Below are 23654 nucleotides of genomic sequence, written 5' to 3'. Positions count from 1 at the left end.
GAAAGAAAATGATGTCTTTCCATTGTAGGGGACAGCGAGTGGTCTCAAGGCAGACAAACACCTGCCGCGAGTCCAGCAGGGTCCTAAATGAGGACCAATCACCACTAGTTCACAAATTTTTCCCTTGAAATGCTGCATACTTTCAACACAGAACATGCACACACTCTATTTGCTAAAAATGAACAACCATCACCATCAGTCACTTTCATACAGAAAAGTTCGGCGGGAGTAATGGTGGGAATAGTAACCATCGAACGTCAAATGGGTTTTTATTTTCGTCAGCTGACGCCAGACTCATTTGGGCGAAAATGTTAATGTTCGGCTGTGAGCCTTTGAAACCCTTCCAACATGCAAGACGAACTCAGATCTCTTCCTCCACCCTTTTTTCGCTGGTTGTGTCCACTTTGTCTCAAGTCAGGAGAAAACAGCAGACCAGTGACTGCAGTAGTTTTTAAAAATGGCACACGTTAAGAAGTATCTGGTAATATGCACGGCTTATGAGTCTTACCAATCACCAAGCAGCTACGTCATGTTCAATCCTATGGAAACGTTAAAAGACCCTGCCTCGGAGTAGAAGCTGAATTACACTGCTCAAAAAAATAACGGGAACACTTAAAAAACACATCCAAGATCTAAATGAATGAAATATTCTTATGAAATACTTTGCTCTTTACACAGTTGAATGTGCTGACAACAAAATCACACAAAAATGATCAATGGAAATCAATTGTATCAACCCATGGAGGTCTGGATTAGGAATCACACTCAAAATGAAAGTGTAAAAAGAAACTCCAGGCTGATCCAACTTTGATGTAATGTCCTTAAAACAAGTCAAAATGAATCTGTGTTGCTTCCTGAGTCGACACTATGATTTCACAGAAGCGTGATTGACTTGGAGTTACATTGTGTTGTTCAAGTGTTCCCTTTATTTTTTGAGCAGTATATTTCTAGGTTTCCATGCTGCCCAAAAAGTCTAGTTCTTGAAAATGTGCTGCAAAGAGTTCCTATAGCGAGAAAGCAGCTGTCGTCTTGACCAAAACAGTTGAATTAAAACTCAACCTGTGAGGGTTATTTTACCCTTGCTGTATTCTATGTGTGTTTTGTGTGTTGTTATGTATTCTTTTCCCCGTAACATAGAATTATGTTATATATGTGGAATGTGAAAATAATAAATAATACAGTGGGGGTGACCTGTCACATTCCTCCGCCTTCTAAAAAACTTTTAGTCTCCTGAACAAAATGTTTCTCCCCAGGAAACGTCTGTGGAGTGTGAGTCACATCCTCTCGACCTTTGACCCCCTGGGAGGGCCGGCAGCCGGCAGCCTGACGCTGGTTTCCAGGAAACCGCTGCTGGGAAGCCCCGCCCCCTCTCCCCCTCTCCCGCCCGCCGCCCCTCCTCTTCTGTCATCAGACCAGGACTCGTACCTGCCAGGTGGGGTTGAGCGCCGCGTCACGATTGGCTCGGGAGCGGATAAAGGGGGGCGGCGGCGGGGAGAGTAACGCCGCCCACTCCCCCCTCCGACCCCCCCCCCCCCTTCCAATGGCCACTCAAGAGCACTTTAGACGCAGCTGAGGAACGAAAGCAGAAGGAAATGCTCGAGCAGTGAGACGCTGGAAAAAGTCCAAAGGGAAAGAAACAAGCAGGTAAGAAAAGTTTTTTTTTTTTCTCCCGACAAAGTCGGAGAAATAAATAGACATCTGAGCTTTCAGTCTTTTGAAGTTATAAAGTTATAAATATAAATTATACTTATAAATAAGAGATGAGGGAGGTTCTCTCATTATTCTGACCTCAGCACCGGATTTCGGGATAGGATCGGGATTCTGGATCGGTTTAAACGTTTCGTTCTGTTTGTCTGGAAACATTTTGTTTATTTATCTTATCTCACCGGAAATCAGCAACTCCAGAAGAGTTTGGTTGATTCTCAGCCACCAGAGAGAGAGAGATTTAGTCAATTTTAACGGGTAATCTTTATGTTTTTACTTTTAGAACATCGGCTTTTGTATTCTTGTTTTTTTTAAGGCGTTAAGGCGACTCCATTCATTGTGACTAATTCGTTTTTGTTCTTCGGCCTTTTTGGGGTTTGTAGTGAGACACCAGTGACACATGAGGGGGGGTTCAACCTGTAGGAACAGATAGTCTCAACATGAGCAGACAAATTTGGGTGTCGTTGCTGCTCATCTCTGCCTGACGTCAGTCTGACACGTTTGTTTTTTTTCATCTCCTGATAAGCGGTGAAGCAGACGGGGGAGATAGAGGTGTTTCGGTGATGTGTTCGGGGTCCGGGTTAGTTCTGGCGCCACACGTTCCAACACGCGGGTCATGAATTTATCACAAGACGTCTCTTTATACTTCCCCAAAAAAGTAAATTTTTTTCTGCTTCGAAAATAATCTCAATAGTCGCTCTGTTTTATTGTTTTCTCCAATCAGGAGGTATTTATCTTGACATCCTGTTAAACTGGAAGTCTGAGCGCCTCAAAACAGGATACTGAGAAGGAGGGAGGAGTACCGATCATGCAAAAAATCAATATGTTAGCGTATTGATCATCTCAAAAAGCCCTTCTGTCCAATCAGCTATCAATCCGCACATGACATATCTTCTTTGTGCCTTGTTTTTCTTTGTTCAACATCACAACCAAAACCAACTTCACTTTTAAAATGCCGTCAGACGGGGGGCGTTGGCCTCCGGTGGCCGAACCCCGACCAGCAGGAGTGTTTATTGCAGTGTTATTAACACAAGACAACGATACACAATCAGACGTGATGATTTGCACAAGGACCGAAATCCGATTTTAGAGCCAACGAAATGTCAAGACATCACAATCATTAGATTAATGACCTAAAAACAACCCGGCGTCATCATTAGTCAGCGTCTACGTCAGACGTCCTGAAATTGACATCACAACATTTGGACAACTTCCATGTCCAGCCTCAACTAAAGTTAACACTCTGATTGGATATGTGAGGGGTGAAACATTGATCAGTAGAGTTCTAAAAAATTTAAAAAGAAAAAATTCCGCTGATTGACACATGGTGAGCCCCTGCGGCGGAGCGTGACTCTCTGACAAGTGATGTCGGCGTGTCAATGCTCGTCTGGTGCCTCCAGGCGACGGAGGCATTGCAAGCAGAACAGGTGGAGACGTGTACGCGCATCTGTCCATGCATTGCGTAAATCAGGAATCAGGAAAAGAAAAAACAAAAGCGGCTTAGAATTCTACTATGATTTTCAGTACAAAAAAAAAAAAAAGTGAAAAAAATTTGAGAATAAAACTTCCTCCACCACATCAACAACTATCTTTTCTAATTTCCTGCACTTTTTTTTTTCTTCCCTTTTTCTTACAACATTTCTTCTAAAGTTTCAGGAAACTGAGACATATTTATCTCACATTCTGTCTCTCTGACTTACTTTTCAAATCATCAGGCAATTTTTCTTCTTTGCAATATTCAGATATGTACTAGTATTACTTTTTTTTTTTTTTTAACGGCAGAATAAAAGGTAATTCATACATAGTATAGTACTTTTAGTATTTTTTCGTACATGATGGAGCATTGCGTGAGGGTAGTGGTGGAGATGTGGTGACGGACCTGGAGGCCATTGGGACTAACAGATGTCCTGCGCTGTGTCCCTCCGTCAGAGAAGGCGATTGTTACATATGAGACGCCGTTCTGTCACAAAACGCGAAAAAAAAACAAAAAAAAAACACCCAAAACAGCTGAACAGCTGTCACAGACACGACATGATCATGATTTCTAAATTTGCTTCCGTTACGATCAGTGGAACTTTTATAGGTCATGTTGATCTTTGGGTAATTTCTTGTATGTTTTTTTTTCTGATATTATTCAATCAGTAGCGAAGAAAAATTGTCAAATTAAAAATTCACTCAAGAATAATTTATCTCAAAATCATTTTTTGCTCTTTTAAAGTGAAACTACAGTCATCTATTCAAGATAAAGGTTCCCGAGGGACGCGGTACCTCTATCTCATGTCTTTTTCTTGTTCGTCTCCCCACCCTCCCCAGAAAAAGAAAAGATGACCTCCCTTGCTCCGTTCAGTCGCAGGCAGTGGGCGTCTCAGTCGCTGAGAGTCACCGCCAAGGAGCTTTCCATCGTCTCCTCCCGGGGGAAGAACACCGCCATCGCCGAGCGTTTCACCAAGTAGGTCCCTCCTCATCTTCCCTTTTGCCGAGGTCGTCAATAATTCAAGCGTTCGGTTCAGAGTACCCGCTGGCTCCCGTGTCTTGGCGGAAACAAGGCCACGGGTCCCTGTTGGGCTGCAGAAAAAAAAAAAAAAAAATCGAATAAAGGTGCAACCAGTTACTCAAGTTTACCTTTCAAAGTAAAAGTGCTGAGAATTCTTGGCACCGAGGCGTCTCTTGTCGGATATTGCAGCCCCTCAGATCGGGTTACTGACCTGAGCGGAAACCTGGAAGGGTGTTTACCCCTGCAGTTACCATTTTTGACCACAAAAAAAAATAAAAAAAAAATATGACCGACCCGCTCTGAACACACTTTTTCGTGCTTGTGTGGAAAACAACAACTAAACTACAAAGTGGGATCAAATGCGATTACATCAGGATTAAGCGAAAGCATAATTCCGCTATTTAATTGACCGAAAAGATAATTTTTTTTTGTTTTTAATACACGATCAACTGCTTTTCTGTCAAGGATTTATAAATAAATGATAACATCACTCACACATGTTCGCCCTACAAAATCAGCAAGTAATGGAGAAAACCGTGGCGCGGCCTCAGGTTTCAGCTGCGGTCGGAATCTTCACGCGTGTATGTTCAATAAAAAAATAAAATAAAAAAAATAAAATAAAAAAAACTCGCTCAGTTTGACAAGTGGATCACACAGATTGACCTTTTTAAGATTTTTAAACCACAAAATAAAACACTTTGATTTAAAAAATGGGCAATATAGAAATCATATGAAAACTACAACATCAAAACAACGCCAATGTAAATACAATATATATATTATTCAAAACCCCCGCCCATCCAGGATGCACCCCTACATCCCATAACACTCGAACTCGAAAACGGCGACACACCCCGGGAATTTCCTCTGATGGTCATTGTGCGGCCCGTTTGTGTTCGGAAACTGTCGGGGGCGTTCGCTGGGACTTTCCCGGGTGTGTGTGTCGGACAGCTGGGATGAGGGAGGACGCTCGCTGTTGGTCAGTGTGATGGTAAAGTGTGTGTGTGTGTGTGTGTTCTCAGGTACCAGCTGGCAGCAGAAGAGGGCAGCACAGAGAAGAAGAAAGCAGTAAGTCCCTGACTTCTTCTTCGTCGTTGCAACGAAGGGATTTAACTTCCATCATTTGGGCGATTTGTGACTTTTTATTAGATGCAAAATCACGAAGAGGCTAAAGCAAATAAGACCAATTAGTTCTCCGAGTTGTCTAGCTTGAATTTGGTTTCTCGAAACTCCACTCCTCAAGGGGAAAGTTTTTAGTTTTGCATTTCCACAGGCAGTGAGGGACCAGGTCGGGACCCGAGTGAGACAAACGCTTGCGATGTATACCACTATCAAATTGGTTGAAGTATTTATTTCCTCCCTGCACTGTTTCGCCGGGGGAAAAAAAAAATGCTGTTCGCTAAGTCAAGTGTTCCCTGGAAAAATTTTTACGGCGTAGCAGACCGTAGCAGACGATTCCATTTGTCACTAGTTATGTCTGTTTTTTTGCAAGAAAAGGTGAAAGTGTCTAAGATAGTTTTTGAAGATGGCGCCTTGCAATCCACAAGAAGTATCTAGCGGTTGTGCGCCATCAGAGCCTGCAAGGCCTTCTCTGTTGGCCTAAAAAATATCTGAACAACAGACTGATTTTAATTATATTTTGTCTGTGAATACTTATTAGATAATTCTGAATGGTCTGTCTGCACCCTTTCATAGCTTTTTCCTTGGCTGTGCTGCTTCCAGACATGTATTTTCATACTAAAGCATTTAACCAATCACATTTCAGCCATTATTTGTTGCCAGGCAGGGTCAAAGTCAAAGAATCAGATTCAAGGGAGCTCTTGTAAAAAACAAGGGTCAATGAAACTGTTGCTTCAACTGATCAGATTTTAAGTTGCGACACCAAGGCCTTCTAGAAGGCTTCGGTAACGTCAACGTGTCACACGCCCTTTGATTGGATAGAGAGCCTACAAGCCAGAGCTAGCATGCCGCATTTGTAGCGAACGTTGATATAGTAGCTAATTTGTCAACACATGATGGCTGAAGGGAGAGAAGAAATGGATATTGTTCCAGATGTATTGTCATGACCATTTTCAAGATGGACGTTTCAAGAAAAGCTGGACACGGCTAAGAAAGGTCGGGCAATGCCGAAGCTAGCTGGCCTGTTGCAGTGAGGATAAGGATTTGTCTGTCACTTTCAGTCAGCTAACTGCATAATAAGATGGGTTTTAGAGTAGTTATTGAGGGGTGGATTGATAAATTTAGCACTACTGAAGACCTAGGTGTGAAATGCACGACCCGCCGCTGGTATAAAGTAATGGATGTGGCTTGTGAGTCCAACCAATCACCTACATCATGAAACTCTATGAGCTGAGGCTAATGGTTCCTGGATCCTATGCTGTCAAAATGCATGAAAACACAGGCTAATTCCTGGACAGGTTCTGGGAACTGCAAAAGGTGTGAAAAGCAAGCCGATAAGTCCGTTATAATCAATATCTACATCAGGATATGTAATCTTTCTGATCAGTATTTTACATCTGATAGATCTCTGTCTGCGGATCAATGGCAGAAAAATTGTTGGGGGGAGAAAAACTCCTGAAAATTGAGAGTGAAGAGGGAGCCAGTTGGCCGATAACGGTCTGTCACAGGAAATCAATATCCCACCTGTTCGGTTTGATTTCTGATTTCAAAGCCTCCGCTTTCGACCCGGTTGCCTACCAAAGTTGGTATCGGGTTATTTTTCAAGCCGTCGCAATCAATCAATCGATCGATCCGACCCCAATCGATTGCCCCCCTCCGATCTGAGGGTTAAGCTTCCGAGCCGCCGGCGCTCCGGCTTTCCCCCTTTCCTCCGTCTCATTTCCTGGACTCGTGTTCCCTCCTTCCTCACTGACCGGCTCTGTTTCTGATTTTCCCTCCCTCCGCCTCCCCCCGGTTCCTTTCCCTCCCCTGTTTCCTCCTCTCTCCGTGGCGGAGGGGGTGGGAAAGGTACTTCACTCTGCCCCCCTGATCACTCACTCACTCACTTCTTCCCGAGCGTCTCACACATCTGGAGCAGCTTGTAACCGGCCTTCACACACACACACACACACACACACACACGCCCATCTCCGATTGGATGGTCCGGCCTGGCAGCCCCTCTCAGGTTTTTAACTTTTCTTTCTATCCAAAGATTTTTTTTGTCCCGATCAATTTTTTTTTTTTTTCCGTGCCTCACTGAGCGCAAGCTCTTTGTCTTTGTGCTTCCTCTCTCTACTGTCCTCCCGACCCCTCCTTCCCCCCCCCCCCCCCCTCGCCGCCTCCTCCTCACAGGAGGCTTGCGTTTGTGTTTCCTTGCACGGACGTAAGTTTGTATCAACCCCGTCTTACTTTTTCTTTTTCTTTTTGTAACTTCATGCAGCACAAAGCTCAGAATCGGGCAGTGTTTGCCAGTGATAGTTTTCTGTGTGTGTGTGTGTGTGTGTGTCTCTTCCCTCCTCAGAAGCAGTGAGTCATCATGTGGAGCTGGTGTGTGTGTGTGTGTGTGTGTGAGGCCCTTTATTCTCCTTTCACTCTGTATTTCAGGAATTGTTTGAGAAGAGAGGATAGATCTGTAAATCTACAAAATTGTGGATTGTAAATTTTTTTCAGATTATCTGTTTAAAACAACAGGTCTTCTTGTTGAGAGTGTTTAACTTACTTAGTAAACCATTAAGTTTGTACATTATTGGTTTAGTTATCGATGTGTGTGTGTGTGTTTCTATCCCAGCTGATGTGCCTGATTGTTAATTTACTCTTGACTTGTGAACAATTTGTCTCATATAAAACAAGAAAAAAAAAATCTGAAAATCATTGCCGAGAAGAGAGCAGGAAATGACCCTGAAAAATGCATTTAAAAAGAAACGCTTAAAATCACCAAATGATTTCAGAAGCTGGTTAGAGGTTACAAGGAAATGCGCAGGAAAGAATCGGAATGGGAAAGTAAATCAATTATCGGGGGTTTATATTTGATTAAAAAAAAAAAAAAACACAGTTCATTTTTCTTTGTTTAACCCGTGAAACAACTCTGGATGCGGCGTTCATGTCAAATAAAAACAATGTTATTCGTATTTTCCGCTCCTCCATCTTTCCTAGCATCAGGATCAGTCGTCTCGGGTCAGAGAGTAGAAAATCGATCGATCGGCTGATCGACGGAAAACGGTCATGACGACAAACTTTACGTCTCTCCGCCGTCGGTCGTCCAAACCAGGACTTTTTAAGTTTCTGCTGATACCAGAGGTTATGATATGTAAACATCTTGATAGCAAATGTCCGTCTGCGTCAGAGGACCGTTCAAATATCGGGACGGATATCACATATCAGCCGAAGTTTTAAAATATCGAAGTTAAAGGAAAAAGTTAACAACCCAGTATCAACGTCAACCGGTCGACCAAACCATCGTCTCACCAAACAACAACAACATTGCAGTAGATCCATGAAAACCGATCAGATCTTTGAACGGCCGAATATCGATCGGCGTTGGTTTTCCAACGGGTGTTGGTTCGAGCTGCGAATAGTGACTTCTTTATGTTTAAATTCAAAACGGATGATGTCATTTCACATCTTGCGTGTCTTGTGATTGGGCCGAGTGTGGACCCCTGCGGGGGCGGCCGAGGGGTGCGGCCTCACACACACACACACACACACACACACACACACACCACCAAGTGTTAAACCCGAGGTTGATGCCGGCTTTCCGAACAAATCCGTAGTGGAAGCTCGACAAAATTTGCTTTGTTTTTCCAAATCCGATCAAATTCCACAACTAATTTTAACTTTAACCACCAAAAACGAGCAAGGATATCACTTTTTTTTTTTTTTTTTAAATAATCAGCAGACACCTAGCTCAGAAAATGACCGAGGCCCGTTTTAATAGTTGATCTTTCCCTTCTGAACCGGCTTAAAATGCAACTTAAGTCGTTTTCTTTCCCCCCTTCAGGCAGTGGAATTGTTCCCCTCCGCGCTTCGCAGCGGGAACCTGAGCGACTTAAAGAAGCGCTGGGAGCAGCAGCAGCAGCAGCAGCAGCAGCAGGCTGTCACCCATCAGGCCCAGGCCAGCCCGGCTCCGACACCCAGAACCGTCTCGCAGGTGGAGACGCCGCCCCAGGCCCGGAGGAGCCCAGACCCCGAGGCGGATACGCAGGTCGGCGGTGTGACGGACATGGAGGCCGGCGGAGACGCAGAGCGGCAAGCGGGAGTGGCGGCGGGAGCCAACGTGCCCGAGTCGGAGCGGCCCAGCGTCCCTCTGACCAGCTTGAAGAAGATGTTTGAGACGGGAGAACACCTGAGCGAAAAGGTGAGTCCACCTCGTGTCTCAGGTCTCGAATTTAAAGATCAATTTCCTGGGGTACTTCCTGGCATACTTCCATTCTAAGGTTATTTTTCTTTTTAATACAAATTTTTTGGGGACCAAAATTCCTTAGAATCTTAGGATAACTGCTTGCGAGTTTGTCGACAAGGAGTTTTCCCTTCTGGAAATAACTCCGGGAGGCTGGATTTTATTTTGGAGGGTCACCATGTGACCTCTCATTCTGTGTCATGTGACCCGCCCGCCCCCCCGGCTCTGGCGTTTTTGACCAGGAGCCAAGAAGCTGCCGGTCACGGATCTTCAGCTCCGACGAGATTCGTCTTAGTTCTGAGCGAAAAAGCGTCTCGCTTGTTCTCAGAGAGGTCGGAGCCGTCACGTTGGGAGTCACATGGTGCAGCTCCGCTTCACCATCCATCCTCACACACACACACACACACACACGCACGCTCGGTTGACCTGAGGCGAGCATCTTCACGCTCCGGGGCTGAGAGGTTATTTGCGGAGCTTGAAAGCGAAGGCGCTGAATGTCCAGTCCTGCAACGTAAAGCTGGAGACGCATTTCTCAACAGACATGCCGCGTTTCCGCCACACAAAGAGCCGTTGATGGCTAGACGGGAACATATGGATGCACACACACACACACACACACTCCGAAAACTTCCTCGGTTTTAGTTAGTTTCACGCAATGAAACAAATTCTTCAATCAATTCATGGATAGTTAGGTTTTCTAGATAAACATTCAAGTTTTAAAGGCTGCGATCATGTTTTTAAAGTTGCAATCATTGATCGAAGAACAACACCGATCTGCTGATTTATAGATTCTTTCTTTCTAATAAGGCAGACCGATGTCTGGAAAAGTAAACACCACTTCTTTCTAAATAAAATGAGCCATCGATATTCGTCCGGAAATGGTTGAAATGCTGTTTTCGTCCAAATTTTCCTTTTTACGCGCAACTAAATCAAGACTGAAAGCGGTCAGATGTTAAACTAGAACTTTGCATCCTTAGTTGATGTTGTTCCTTGTTTATGGATCACACGCTCTGGTGGAGAAAGAGTTAAATTCTCACCAGACTTGTTTAAAATCCGCTATCTTGTCAAAGTCCGAGGCTGGCGGCCCCGATGTGGCGGGGCCCGACCTTCATGTGGCGGCAGACGCGACGAAAAACAAAAGTTCGATATCAAAAATATGCATTCGACGCCTGAACCAGAAAGGGTGTTCCTGTTCGCTTGACAGAATGGAGACGCAGAGAATAAATCTAAATATCAAAGTGAATGTGTTTCCTCCTCCCTTGCGCGAAGAGCAGAATTATTGATTTTTAGAAGTGTAAATAATTTCAGGATTATTTGTTAAGATGGACTTTATTTTGTACACTGAAACAAACTGATTAAGTGAACAAGGCTTGTGATAGTTAATATGCACTAAATTGGGCTTTTAAACAAAAATGTCATGTTTTATCTCGTTTGAAAATTCACTAAATCGTGCCTGCGCCCAGCTGCTAGCAGGCACAAGAATCAAGGTCATTTTTTTTTTTTTCGCCGAGGCTCCATTTTCATTGAAGGCCGCTCTAAGTCATGTGACGAAGGGAAAATAAAAAAAATCTTTAGAGATTTGTCCCTCGGCTATTTGAACGTTAAGAGAGTGATTTAATCTGGTCTCCTCCAAAATGTCATCGCAACCGGAGAGATAACCGGGGTCATTTTGTAATTTTTGATCGCAGGAGGAAAAGTGTTTTCTTTTTGTGTCTCGCATGCAGTTCCACTGCTTGGCCACTAGGGGCGCTACTTTATCAGTCCTCATAAAGAAATCTGTGAGAGAAACTCCTTATATTTTATCATAGTTAAACTTTTTGACCTTTTGGATGTATTCTATTTTAAAATTGACATCTTTGTATTTTTTCCCCACTTTGATCCTCTAGTAATTTTTTTTTTTCCGCTCCAATTTGAGTGCTTTTGGATCTAAAGTCCATGACTGGCGGCCGGCCATGTTGGACCTGACATTGGACTTTTCGCTTCGGAAGCCTCGTATCTCCACCGGCGCTCTCACGGATTTAACCCCCCTGCGTTTGAAATTTTGTTTCGAGCGGGGAGTTAATGAATTCCAGCTCCGTGACGTCGGTGTTACAGCGGTAACCGGTCCTCCTTCAATCGGGTTTTTTCGCAGGTTCGGCGGTATTAAAAGGATCTTGGCAGGGGAAAGCGGCGCGGCGTCAGGAATCATTACAAGGTGCCGCTCCGACAAAGATGCCGGCGTGGCCCTCCACCTCCTCCGGCATGAGGAGTCGCTTGGGGGGGGGGTTTATGGGACTTTTTCACCGCATAGCTGACTCATTATGAAATGCGACGTCTACGGGGGGTCTCTGCGGACGAGGAGGGGGTCTTTGGGTACAAAAGACCCCACTGTATGAGCGCCTCCCCCTTTTCAGAGGGCAGATGATGATGTCATAGTGCCGCCGCATGATCATAGATAGCCGATCACACGGCCGGCCACCCACCTCCCGAAAACCCTTCAACAAACACCAGGCCCTCCCCCCTTCGGGGGGCCTCGATCCCCCTTTTTTTTATTTTAAACAATCATTCCTAAATCAACTCACTGGTTCTGGGCTTGTTTCCGATTTTTTTTTTTTTTTTTAAATCATTTCCTCTTCAGTGACATTTCCTTTTACATCATGGAGTAAACAGAGTGAAGATCAGCCCCCTCGGGTTTCATCTCCCGTCGTCAATCTCTGTCCTCCTGGTTTCTCTATCAGCCCAGTAGTCCTCTAAGTCCTCAGAGACCCTCTTTGTCCGTCCTCAAATCCGTCTGACTCTCTCCCAGAATAATAGACTCAATCCGTCTGTCCTCACGATCACATCCTTTATGTCTCCACGTCCTCCCGTTACCGACTCCATTTCCACAAATACTAGATTCTATACTTCTCTATTTCCACACAACATTATTTCCACAGATCATAGACTCTGTCTGTCTGTCCACGCATCCAAGATCGTATTTATCTTTTCCATCTACACATCATAGACTCCCATTTGCCTGTGCTCGGGTCAAAGGTCATGTCTGTATCCGTGTCCACATGTCCAAGATTCATATGTCTGTCTATGTCCACACAACATACACCTGAGTTATCTTTATGTCCTTACTTCATAGACTGGTCGGCCTGTCCTTAGCGCATGGACCCCGTATCTATGCCCACATAGCAACGGATTTGAGGACACCCTGTCAATGTCCTCAAATCATATATACTGTCTATATCCATGCATCACAGACCTATTTTTCTATTATGTCCACACATCAGAGACTCCTGTCTCTGTCTGTCCAACCATCATAAGCCCCGTCTGCGTCCTCCGTCCGTCCACACATCGTGGATTTTGTCCAACTTTCTTTCCTTCCTTACGTTAAAGGCCCTGTGTGTCTCTATCCTCACAACATGGACTCCACTTGACACTGTTTGTCTCTGCGTGTCTGTCCATCCGTCTTAAATGTCCCGACATCAGAGACCATCTGGCTCCCTGTCCTCTATTATCCTGTTTTTCCTCAACCCTCCTCAGTCCTCTTCACTTCATTAAGGACCGTGTGTGTGTGTGTGTGTGTGTACACGCAGCACGTCTGTCTGTCTGTCTCTATTAACTCTTTAATCCCCGACAAACCCTTATCTCGGCCCCCATCTCATGAAGGGCTCCGAAATTAATTGACCCCCTTCCCCCTCCCACACACCCACATTCCCCCCCCCCTTCGCGTTTACTCCCGCCCCTTCGACCCCCTGAACCAGCTGCTCCCCCCCTTTCGTGACTCCAACCGTCTGTACCCCACCTCCTCCCATCTGCCTCTGCACTTTTTCCAGCCCTCTGTTTGTAACCCAAACACTGAAGTAACATTCTGCTAATGTTCCCTAATTCACTGATCAAGTGTCCCGTCCCCCCCTAAAAAAAAAAACCCCGCCCGGAACAGAACAAGTCATTCTTTCCAGTTCAAGGGATTCAACAGAAATATAATAAATCAGGAATTCATTTTAGTGTTGACTCAGGGTTTTTTTTTTAGCCAGAACTGATGTTAATTTCCTTGTTTTTAAGGAATTCCGTGCTTTCTTTAAAAATCAACGGATTTATATTAAAAAAAAAATAAAAAAAATAAATCTAAATACAGTAATGGAATATTTTAAAGGCTTGTTCATCAACAGATTTGAAACAAAACACAAAAATAAAATAAATCTAAATATAGGAATCATTTAAAGGAGGCTTGTTCATCAACAGATAAAAAAATAATAATAAATCTAAATATAGGAATAATTTAAAAGTGGCTTGTTCATCAACAGATAAAAAAAATATATATAGGAATAATTCTAAGGTGGCTTGTTCATCAACAGATAAAAAAATAAAGGAATAATTTAAAGGCGGCTTGTTCATCAACAGATTTAAAACAAAAAAATCTAAATATAGGAATAATTTAAAGGTGTCTTGTTCATCAACAGATTACAAAAAAAAACAAAATAATAAATCTAAATAAAGAATCATTTAAAGGTGGCTTGTTCATCAACAGATTTGAAAAAAAAAACAACAAAATAATAAATCTGAATAAAGGAATAATTTAAAGGTGGCTTGTTCATCAACAGATTTGGAAAAAAAATAAAAATAAATCTAAATATAGGAATCATTTAAAGGTGATTTGTTCATCAACAGATTAAAAAAACAAAACAAAATAATAAATCTAAATGCAGAAATAACTTAAAGGTGGCTTGTTAATCAACAGAGTAAAAAAAAAAAACAAAATAAATCTTATAGGAATAATTCAGGTAAAGTTCAAAACATTTGGACGCTCCCTTTTATTTCTTTTTTTTTTTTTTTTTTTTTTTTTCTTTATTCCTGTGTCTTTTTGCTTCCTCCTCCCCTCCCTACTCCGGCTGTCCCCCCGCCTCAACACCTGCTCCCTGTCGCCCACGCCTCCCCCTTCCCTGATCCCCCTCTCCAAACCCTCTCCCGAGACCCTTCCCCTCATCCTGGTCCTGGCTCAGTCTGTCCCGGAGCTCGCTCTCTCTGCTGCGTCTCCTGCTCGTCTCCTGAGGTAGCTATGCTTCTCTAGGTGTTTTTTTTTTTTTTTCTTTCCTCGCTACACTTCTTTAGCTCCCCCGCCGACGCCACCCTTCGATTTTTTTTTTTTTTTTTTTTTTGCGCTCGTCTCTTGGGGTTCGGGGTGTTTTCTCTGCGGCTGAAAGACTCCTTTTAGGAGGCGCAGCTGTGGAGTGTTTGATGGGAGAAAGTTGGTCTGAGAAGCTTCCGGCTCTTGGTGAAACGGGACGACTGTAGGTCCACAGTCGACACTCGCTCAACCGTGTGTGTGTGTGTCCCACTGTCTTTGTTTTGGGAAGGTTTAGTGTGAGAGCAGGGTGTTGGCCTCTGTACAGTGTGTGTGTGTGTGTGTGAGGAGGGGAGGGAGGTGATGAGGGGAACTGAATGAGAGCTTTAATAGTATCAGGATTAGCAGCAGATTCTTTGTCTAGCCTGCTGATCCATCCTCCTGAGACCTCGTGTCGGCCGCCTGCTTGTTTAGATCCGACTGACCGGCTAACCCCCCACAACACACACACACACACACACACACACACACACACACACACCTTTGGGCAATGGAGGATAATACACCCCCAGGACTGATTCAGTATTCTGAAAACAGTTACACAGAGAAACTTCACAATTCGCCCATTCACCCACACACACACACACACACACACACATTTCTCTACCCCACGATGACCTCAAAGAGGAAAACTTGCTCTATTTGATTTGCTTTGTCATATTAAGTCTGCATAAAGGCTTATGGGATGTTCTTCGAAATTACAGCCGAGGGGGGGGGCAACCGACCTTCCGATCGGACGAGCCAATAAAAACCCCAACATTCTGAGGTCCTAAAAACTATTTGTGACGAATGGAGGTAATGTTTAACTCTGTTCACTTTCAGTAAATTGCAGTATAAACAGGACTGTCTCAGAAAATTAGAATATTGTGATAAAGTTCTTTATCTTCTGAAATGCAATTAAAAACAAAAAAATACTTTTTCATGATATTCCAATATTTTGTGATAGGATTTTTGAGTTTTCTTAAGATATAAGCAATAATCAGCAATATTAAAATAATAAAAGGCTTGGAATATTGCAGTTGATTTGTAATGAATCCAGAATGTATGACATTTTTGTTTGTGGAATTGCATTACAGAAGATAAAGAACTTTATCACAATATTCTAATTTTCTGAGACAGTCCTATAATATGCAGTTTCTGTGTGTGATGGGAGTGCTGTCACCATGGTTACGCCAGGGTCTGAGTGAGTTTCTATGTTTGGTGACCAGGCTTAAATGGGCCTATTTTTCTTCACTCATCTTTTAAACTTTGTAATTTCAAAGAGCATGAGATGGGCAGCAAACTCCACCCCACTGTACGTTTCTTAATCTGAACCTGCGGCGTCACCATGTGGGATTAGCGCTTTGGTGAGGCAACTTCAGGTTCACCTCGGGATCTTCGGTCACACGAAATGCGGTTTGATTATTTTATCCTAAACATTGGCTGCCGCAATGGTAACCTACGCAACAAAGACGGTTTGGATTTCCGATGTTTTAAATACAGTTGAAAACCTTTTAGTCATGAGTTAATTTGACATTCAATGTGTGATTAGTAATAAAAATTGTCAAGGTGACCAAAAACCACCTGGAGGTTTATGAAAATCGGATAAAAATCGTAATATCCGAAATAAATTGTCACAGAACTTCAAGCGATGGCTCCAAAAAATTAGCAGAAAATGTATGAACGATTGACAGGATTTGTCTTTTGTGAGAAATGTAAATCTACATTAAAACTGATATTAAAAAAAAAAAAAAAAAAAAAGGTTCTGAATATTTATAGATTATTTCTCTCAGCTCTTGGAAACTGTGTGGGTAAAGAAAAAAAAAATCTCTGTAGGGAAATGAGCGGGGTGGTTCTTTTCGGGCTGACAGACGAGCGTCTCCGGCCCATCTCTGTGAGCTCATTAGGGGATTAAAGTCTGAGGACACACACACACACACACACACACACACACACACACACAGAGCAGTCATTACCTCTGACTGTCCCTTCATCGGCCTCTTGTACTTGCTGCTTATCATCTGATGGATTCTTGCTTCAGGCCTGTTTTTGCTGCTTGTTGAAATGTGTGCGTGTGTGTGTGTGTGTGTGTGTGTGTGTGTGTGTGTGTGTGTTCACAATTCCATTGCTCTGTATATTTGTCTTGTCCAGGTCTGACTGTGTGTGTTTCCTGCAGGCATCCAGAGAGCAGACCAGTCGAGGAAGCCCAGGAAACGCGGGGAACATGGACCAGCTCCTAGGAGGTTTGTACATCTGTTTAAAAAAAATAAATAAAAAAGATTTATTGACAAAGTTGAGTCTCTTTAACATTGATAATGTCAACCTTTTAATCTAATTTTAAGTTAAACATCCTTTGTTGCCATATTTGCCCCTCCCCCATTTCCAGTTTAAAAGCATCCATCAGCTAAACCCCTGTGGAAAACAAGCATGCAAAGTAACTTGTTTAAAAGGATTTAATTACTGTCATACAATAGTCAGCATCAAAATCCTAACAAGGCACAATAAAAACCACTTTTATTGTGATTTAAAAAAATAAATAAATTCCAGTCTCCTGTTTTTACTCAGAAACACTGCGCCACTTTGTTTGTTGGGAAAACAACTCGGGCCATATTTTGCAGGAGTTGAACGAACGAGTCACAACATGAACATCTGTGTGTTCTGCTTGTATCAAACTCCAAACATTTTAATTTCAACTTCACAGTGATTTTTTTTTTTTTTTTTTTTTTTTTTATCCCCTGGTCATTTTCAAGAAAAACACCAATGTGATTTGATAAAACTTGAAAAAGAAATGTCAAACAACTTGTAGCAGTTAATGTCTTTTTCCTCGTTCTCGCTCGAAGGTATGACAAAAATGCTATTGTTCTGTTATCATGCGGTTCAGCCTGAAGCCACCAGGTGGTTCATCCTCCCCCCGGAGCAAATACCTACAGCTCCTCTGTTGTCGGATTGTGTGGAAATCCAGTTTCTGAAGCTGTCATTTAATTTGTTTTGATTCTTTGTGTTGCCCGGCTCTGCAGAGGCTGTAAATCCCATGCCTGGCAGCGGGTTTTTACGTCTCGAGTTTCTGTCGTTCGAATCTAATCGTCTCTCTGATCTGTGTCTCAGTGCTTGTCGTAAAGTTACCGTTGACTCGACTATAAAAAAGGCCGATTTTTATCTCGGTCCTTTTGGATGTTTCCCCGGAGGATTACGCTCCTCCTCCTCAGGTTCAACAGCTGAGGTTTCTCAGTCTGTGACAACAGCTTTCAAGTAGACATTTTGTGGAATTTTTTCTTTTTTTTTTTTTTTTTTTTTAGGGCTTTTTATTGCTGATTTTGGAGGGATCGTCTTTATGGTTTACGCTACTTTTTGCTGCTTTGTACTCATATTTAAAACAGCGTTTTGATCTGACATAGAGGGTATGTTGTTGCTAGATTTTTTTTTTTTTTTTTTTTTCTGCTCTGCGATGCCTCCGTTTCCTGTGGTTGGGGCCGCTTCCTGTCCGGCGGTGATGCCGCCAGCTGGTCTCAAAGCCCCTCCATCAGCAGAGACACAGGAAGAGACCGGCCTCCGAACCCCCGGCTCCCCCCCTCTGACTCCTTATGACTCAACAGTCCAGTTGAGGACATAAATCACTTGGTAATTCAAGAGTTTAAGGATGTGATGGGGGGGGCGGGAAATACATCTAAAAACTACAGGAAGTCAGCAATATTTATCATAAACGCTTTTTTTTTTTTTTTTCTTCCCCCTTAAATCACATCTTTTACTATAAACATCCTCGGAACACCAACCCAGATGGATATTCTGCCCCGGACTCAAAAACTCACGTTATGGTTTTGTAGGTCAAAGGTCAAATGTGGATTTTCTCTCCCAGATCGCATTGTTGTGCCGGTCCTGATCCACCAGTCTGTCTTCCCTCTCCTCCTCCTCCTCTCCCCTCAGATGGAAGTCTGGCAGAGCAAACTCCTCTCCGGGACAGAATGGCTCTCTACCAAGCTGCCATCTCCAAACAGGATGTCCCGCCCACTTCGCCGGCAGTGAGTACGCCGCGGCTCGCTGTAAGGCCACCTAAAACGCCAAACAAATACAATTGACGAATCCAAGCAGTTAGTCATGCACTTTTTAAAACCAATAAATTCAAATTACATAGGCGTTTTAAGAAGGAATCCGTAATCTGTAACTTTCATTTGTAAAATTTTTCAGATCATCCCTGCCAAAATGAATACCTGAAACGACACTATTTTTTCTACCCTTATTTTCTGATCATTTCTAGGTCAGTTTTTTTCTCACAAAATCCATCATTATAAAAAGGGATTTTTTTTTTTTTTTTTTTTTTTTTTTTTATAAAAAGGCATTTGGACCTTCTAATTATTAAAAAAAAATTCCATTCTGGTTCTAATCTAATTTTCTTCATTTGCGAAACATTGCCAGTTTGACCATTTTGTTCTGACTGACGTCTGTCTCAAACACTTTTTAGAGCGAGCAGCTGGATGGTTTCTGCGGGAAGCAGAAGGAAAATGTCCCGCCATCTCTGGACATGGTGAGGATTGGAGTCACAAAATACTCGATTACTTCAACAGGGTGGACATTTCTGTGTCAATAACAACCTGTTTTCTCTCCTCTCAGAATCCTGAGTCCGAACCACGGAGCAGGAATGGTTTCACCGCAGAAACAACTGGTGGGATCTATTTTCCTTTCACAAAAAAACAAAAAACAAAACCCAGCTTACTGTTCTGTATATTTCCTGTGCATCTTGTATTTGCAAGTGTTATTTGCAGTGCTTATGTCCTCTATTGTAAATCGCTTTGGATAAAAGCGTCTGCCAAATGTAATGTAATGTATTGACTACCAATATAGCCAAGTCATTGTATGCATTAAACAAGTATTTTTCAGCTGAGCGTATACAAATAAATGATAGGTGTGGGTCTTCATAATTTAGTCACTACAAGGGAATTAATGTGGACTAAAACCTCAGTTGTGTTTTAATGCAGGCAATGTTTCCTTTCATTCTCATTGTTTTTACACGAATGTTTTAGAAAAAAGATTAAGTGAGCTCTAAAAGTAAGATATCATAAAATCAGCATTGAAAATGCCCAGAAAATGTGCTTTTTTTTTTTTTTTTTTTTGGGAAAATAAAATTTGAAAGGAGAGAGGATCAGCGGCTTATACCTGGTCCGGCAAATACGACCGAGGAGGCCCATCTAGTGTTCAGATGGTGTCATTGCATGTTCTTATTTTCTGTGATTGTTCTTTCAGGTTCTTCCAGCCCTGTTGCTTCCCCAGGTCAGCGAGACTCCTCCCCGGGTCAGCGAGACTCCTCCCCTGCCAAGACGCCCAGGGTGAGTTCTACGTGTGCTCAAACCCAAACTTCGACACACACACGGGACTGAACAAACCCCACTCCGCTCGCTTCACTTGTTGGTTTTTCGCCCACCCGTTTGCATTCTCGCCTCAAAAGAAAAGGAACTCCTCGATGTGTTCCCGATGTTCCTCTGAGAAAAGCCGTAGGACATTTTTAGGACTCCTTGATATTAAACACAAACGCACACAGACCTCGATTCGAAGTGAAGAATAGCGTGGTTCCCCCCGCAGGGTTTCCGTCTGCCGGCCCGGGAGACGTGCGTGGCGTGTTTGAAGACGGTCTACCCTCTGGAGAGGCTGGTGGCCAACCAGCACGTGTACCACGGCTCCTGCTTCCGCTGCTCCCACTGCAACACCAAGCTCAGGTGAGCGCGCGACGAAGAGTCGCCGTCGCATTTAAGACGTCTCGCCGCAACAGCATCTGGGATCGGCGCCGTGACCCTGAGAAGCAGGATAAGCAGCGCAGATAATGAGCAAATATTCCAAATCAAAACAGGGCGGCAAAGGGAGTCCAGAGTCTTAAGAATTCTCTTTCATGATCTCTTTCACAATTTGTATATGTTTAACATTATGGGATGGCTAAAAAGAGAGCATTTGCAATTGATACATTTATACCCCAACATTTTGATTAATCTGACGCTGGAAGATGATTGACAACTCAAATTTCGCCCCGGTCATTTATGCGCCAACATTGCGAGCTGTGACACACCATGGTTGTCCTATTTACTCTATAGCCCCCCCCCCCCTACACACACACACACACACACACACACACACACACACACACACTTAGTATGATTTCTTATGGCTTCAAAACAAGTTATCGCATGATTTGTAGATTTTAGCAGCAAGAACAACAATGGCAGTCTGTCCACTTTTTTAAAATTTACTTTAACAGATTCAATCCAGCATTTAAGTAACCAGTTATGAAGTCGACTGAAAACAGAGTATCTATAGAAGTCTCGTAGGTCATGTAGGGAGAAACTTTGCTAAGAGATCCGACCCTGACATACATACCATTTCTCAACAGGCTAAAAAACATTGGCTGCGTTTTTGTTTTTTTATGTATTTATGCATCTAGGATGTGTTAAGAGTTCATCCGCAGTTCTAATAAAACCTTCACTTGTTTCTCACCATCACATAATTTTTATGTATTTGTTTTTTTTCCTTCTCCTGCTTAGTTTGGCAAACTACGCCTCGCTGCACAACAACGTCTACTGCAAGCCGCACTTCTGCCAGCTCTTCAAGGCCAAAGGCAACTATGATGAGGGTTTCGGTCATCGCCCGCACAAGGAGCTTTGGGAGAGCAAATGCGACGGTGTGGAGAGCTCCCCGCAAAGCAAGCCCAAGATCCAGAGCCCCCTGCCGACCTGCAACCCGGAAAGCTCCAGCGTGGAGGACTCCCCGCTGGCTAAAGTCAACGTCCTGACCGCCACCATGGAGGCTCTGGGACAGGGATCCTCCGAGAAGGCGGACAGACCCGCCGAGACCCGCAGGCTGAAAATCTCCTGGCCGCCGCGAACGGAGCCGGGCGAGGCCGCGACCCCCTCAGAGGGGCTCGCGGCCAGCAAGCTCACCCGAGCCAAGTGGCCTCCGGAGGACGGGTCCCCCTCCTCGACCTCCGAGCAGGTCAGAGACACGCCATGCCTGCGGCGGAGCTCCTCCCTGAAGGAGCGCTGCCTGCCATTCACACTGGCAGAGCGGGCAACCGGCGAGCCCAGGAAGGAGCCTTCTCCCGCAGAAGATCGGCAGCCCGAGGCCCCCGCCGCGGAACTCCAGCTGGGGGGCCAGTCGTCGGTCGAGAGCCAAACGCCCACCGAGGACAGCTGCGTGGACGTCCACAGCAGCTCCGGAGAGGAGGAACCCGTAGAGGACATGACCGAGCGCCATCCCGCCCAAGATGAAGAGGACGGACAGCCGGAGTCGGAAAGCCAGGAGGAGGAGATGGAGGAAGAAGATGGAGGGGTGCAGGAGGAGGAGGAGGAGGAGGAGATGTCCCCCGTGAAGCAGGAGATGTCCTCCCCGGAGGGAGACCTGGAGTCCAGCCGGTCACCGCAGGACGTGGGCTTCTGGGAGAGCGAAGAGGTGGATGATAAGGAGGAAGAGCAGGAGGCGCTGACGGTGGAGGATCTGATCAAACGAAACCGATACTACGAGGATGAAGAGGAGGGGGCGGAGGATGTTTGAATGGAATTGTCAGCTTTTGACCAACAAAAAAAAACAAAACAGGACACACTATTTTTTTTCTCATCTCAAAATTCTTCTCTTTCCGAAAAGACTTGCTGAACCTGTCTCGTATGAACTTCCTGTGCCTCTTTCCAACCCGCCTCGGTTTTAAGTGTTCGAGGACATTCGACTCTGCCACTTTTAAATGTACAATATTTAAATTTATACCACAGTGTAATGAATAAAACAGAAATGTAGAAGACTCGAGGCATGTATTTCCATGGAAAATACTTTTTTTGTATTTTTCTATTACGGATCTTTATCCTTCGAGTTTTATTTTGATAAAGCATTAAATGGTTGCTATCACAACCAATCAATGTCGGGGGGGCATTCGGCCTCCCCGAGAATGGCCTTTCCATAATCAAAACAAATCAGTTAGCTACAGATCAATACTTCTGTTAGTGATTTGGTAGTTTTTGACACAAACTCTGTAGGAAACTGTCATTTTCTGCTTTATTTCCGCTCTGTATCTGTACGAAAACTTTCATATGACTGTTTAAAAGTTGATAAGTCGACTGGAAATAGATCAACAATGTTGTACTTGTTTTTCCTTTTTTTTGATAATCTCCAACCGAGGGACCAAATAGCCAGATTGCTATTGATTAAATAAACTTATGTGCAAAATAAACGTAGAGGAGCTAATCATTTGTCAAACTGACTTCTATGGCGTCTTCGAAGACAAGCTAACTGCTCTGCGGGTATGCCAACATGCTAAATGTTAGCATTTTATAACTGTTGAACTCTGCCATAATTCCGTTAAAAATTAGTCCCGTTCGCTCGCATAAATAATTGAACATTGGAAAAACCCAGCATATCTTTATATTTCCGTGTTTGGTTGGGACTTGGGGGGGAACCTGACACCTTGTGATATGCATTAACATGAGCAAACGTTCAAGCTAAGAATGACAGCATGCTAACACGCTAACGGAGTATAATTAGAAAGAATAACATCCGAGTACACATACTAGCGTTTCACAGGTACATTATAAATGAACTATAACGTCATCCAAGCCACTGTCACCAGCAAACTACCATCTAGCACAGTGTTAGCATCATTTTAACAGGCCAAAACGGAATTCAACCCTTAACATGTAGCTGGTGTGACAATAACCTACCTTAAAGTGTGGGGGACGCAATCATTTAGGCTGAAAACATCATAGCTCACAAAGTTAGCGTACTAAGGTTTAGCATCTGGAGTCAGAATGCAGTGATTTAGCTGGTGTGTTAGCATGTTTGGAAGGTTAGCATGCTGATATTTGGCCAAAAAAACACAGTTCACACTTAACATATAAAGGTGATATAAAGACATATTCCTAGGTAAACATATGAGAAATAAATAAATTAGCTTTAGGGCTTGTAGTCTGGACTCGGCATTTAGTCCCCACCGATGACTGGGTTTAAATTCATGCCAAAACACACTTGTACCATTCAAAAGCTAACAGCCAGCATTAAACTAATTACAAAATAAAAGACACAGTAATTAC

General features: G+C 43.6%; 1 protein-coding gene and 1 long non-coding RNA gene across 4 annotated transcripts; one reads left to right on the top strand and one right to left on the bottom strand.

Moving 5' to 3' along the window:
* Nucleotides 1-1815: 1815 nt before the first annotated feature.
* Nucleotides 1816-16847, bottom strand: LOC147227192 (uncharacterized). The gene is made up of 2 exons (XR_015107099.1): nucleotides 16581-16847; nucleotides 1816-4269 (listed from the first exon to the last, which is right to left on the bottom strand). It is a non-coding gene; the product is annotated as an uncharacterized LOC147227192 (long non-coding RNA).
* Nucleotides 4024-22798, top strand: lima1a (LIM domain and actin binding 1a). Of its 3 annotated transcripts, none has more exons than XM_086159454.1 (10): nucleotides 4024-4153; nucleotides 5221-5266; nucleotides 9135-9491; nucleotides 16781-16847; nucleotides 18526-18620; nucleotides 19061-19123; nucleotides 19210-19261; nucleotides 19840-19922; nucleotides 20176-20309; nucleotides 21126-22798. In XM_086159454.1, the coding sequence occupies exons 1-10, from the start codon at nucleotides 4029-4031 to the stop codon at nucleotides 22129-22131; spliced, it is 2028 nt and encodes a 675-aa protein (XP_086015580.1). In that variant the 5' UTR covers nucleotides 4024-4028; the 3' UTR covers nucleotides 22132-22798. The 3 variants fall into 3 exon arrangements, with proteins under 3 accessions (XP_086015580.1, XP_086015579.1, XP_086015581.1); XM_086159453.1 differs by having other exon boundaries at nucleotides 18526-18641; XM_086159455.1 differs by lacking the exons at nucleotides 4024-4153; nucleotides 5221-5266 and adding an exon at nucleotides 7197-7322 and having other exon boundaries at nucleotides 18526-18641.
* Nucleotides 22799-23654: the final 856 nt, after the last annotated feature.

Source organism: Fistularia commersonii, chromosome 14 (genome assembly GCF_037954325.1).
Source record: "Fistularia commersonii isolate RoL2024-O1a breed Wild chromosome 14, RoL_Fcom_v1.0, whole genome shotgun sequence".
Classification (NCBI taxonomy): Eukaryota; Metazoa; Chordata; class Actinopteri; order Syngnathiformes; family Fistulariidae; genus Fistularia; species Fistularia commersonii.
The sequence above is the reverse complement of the archived record's forward strand: the minus strand, read 5'-3'. Positions and strand labels throughout refer to the sequence as shown.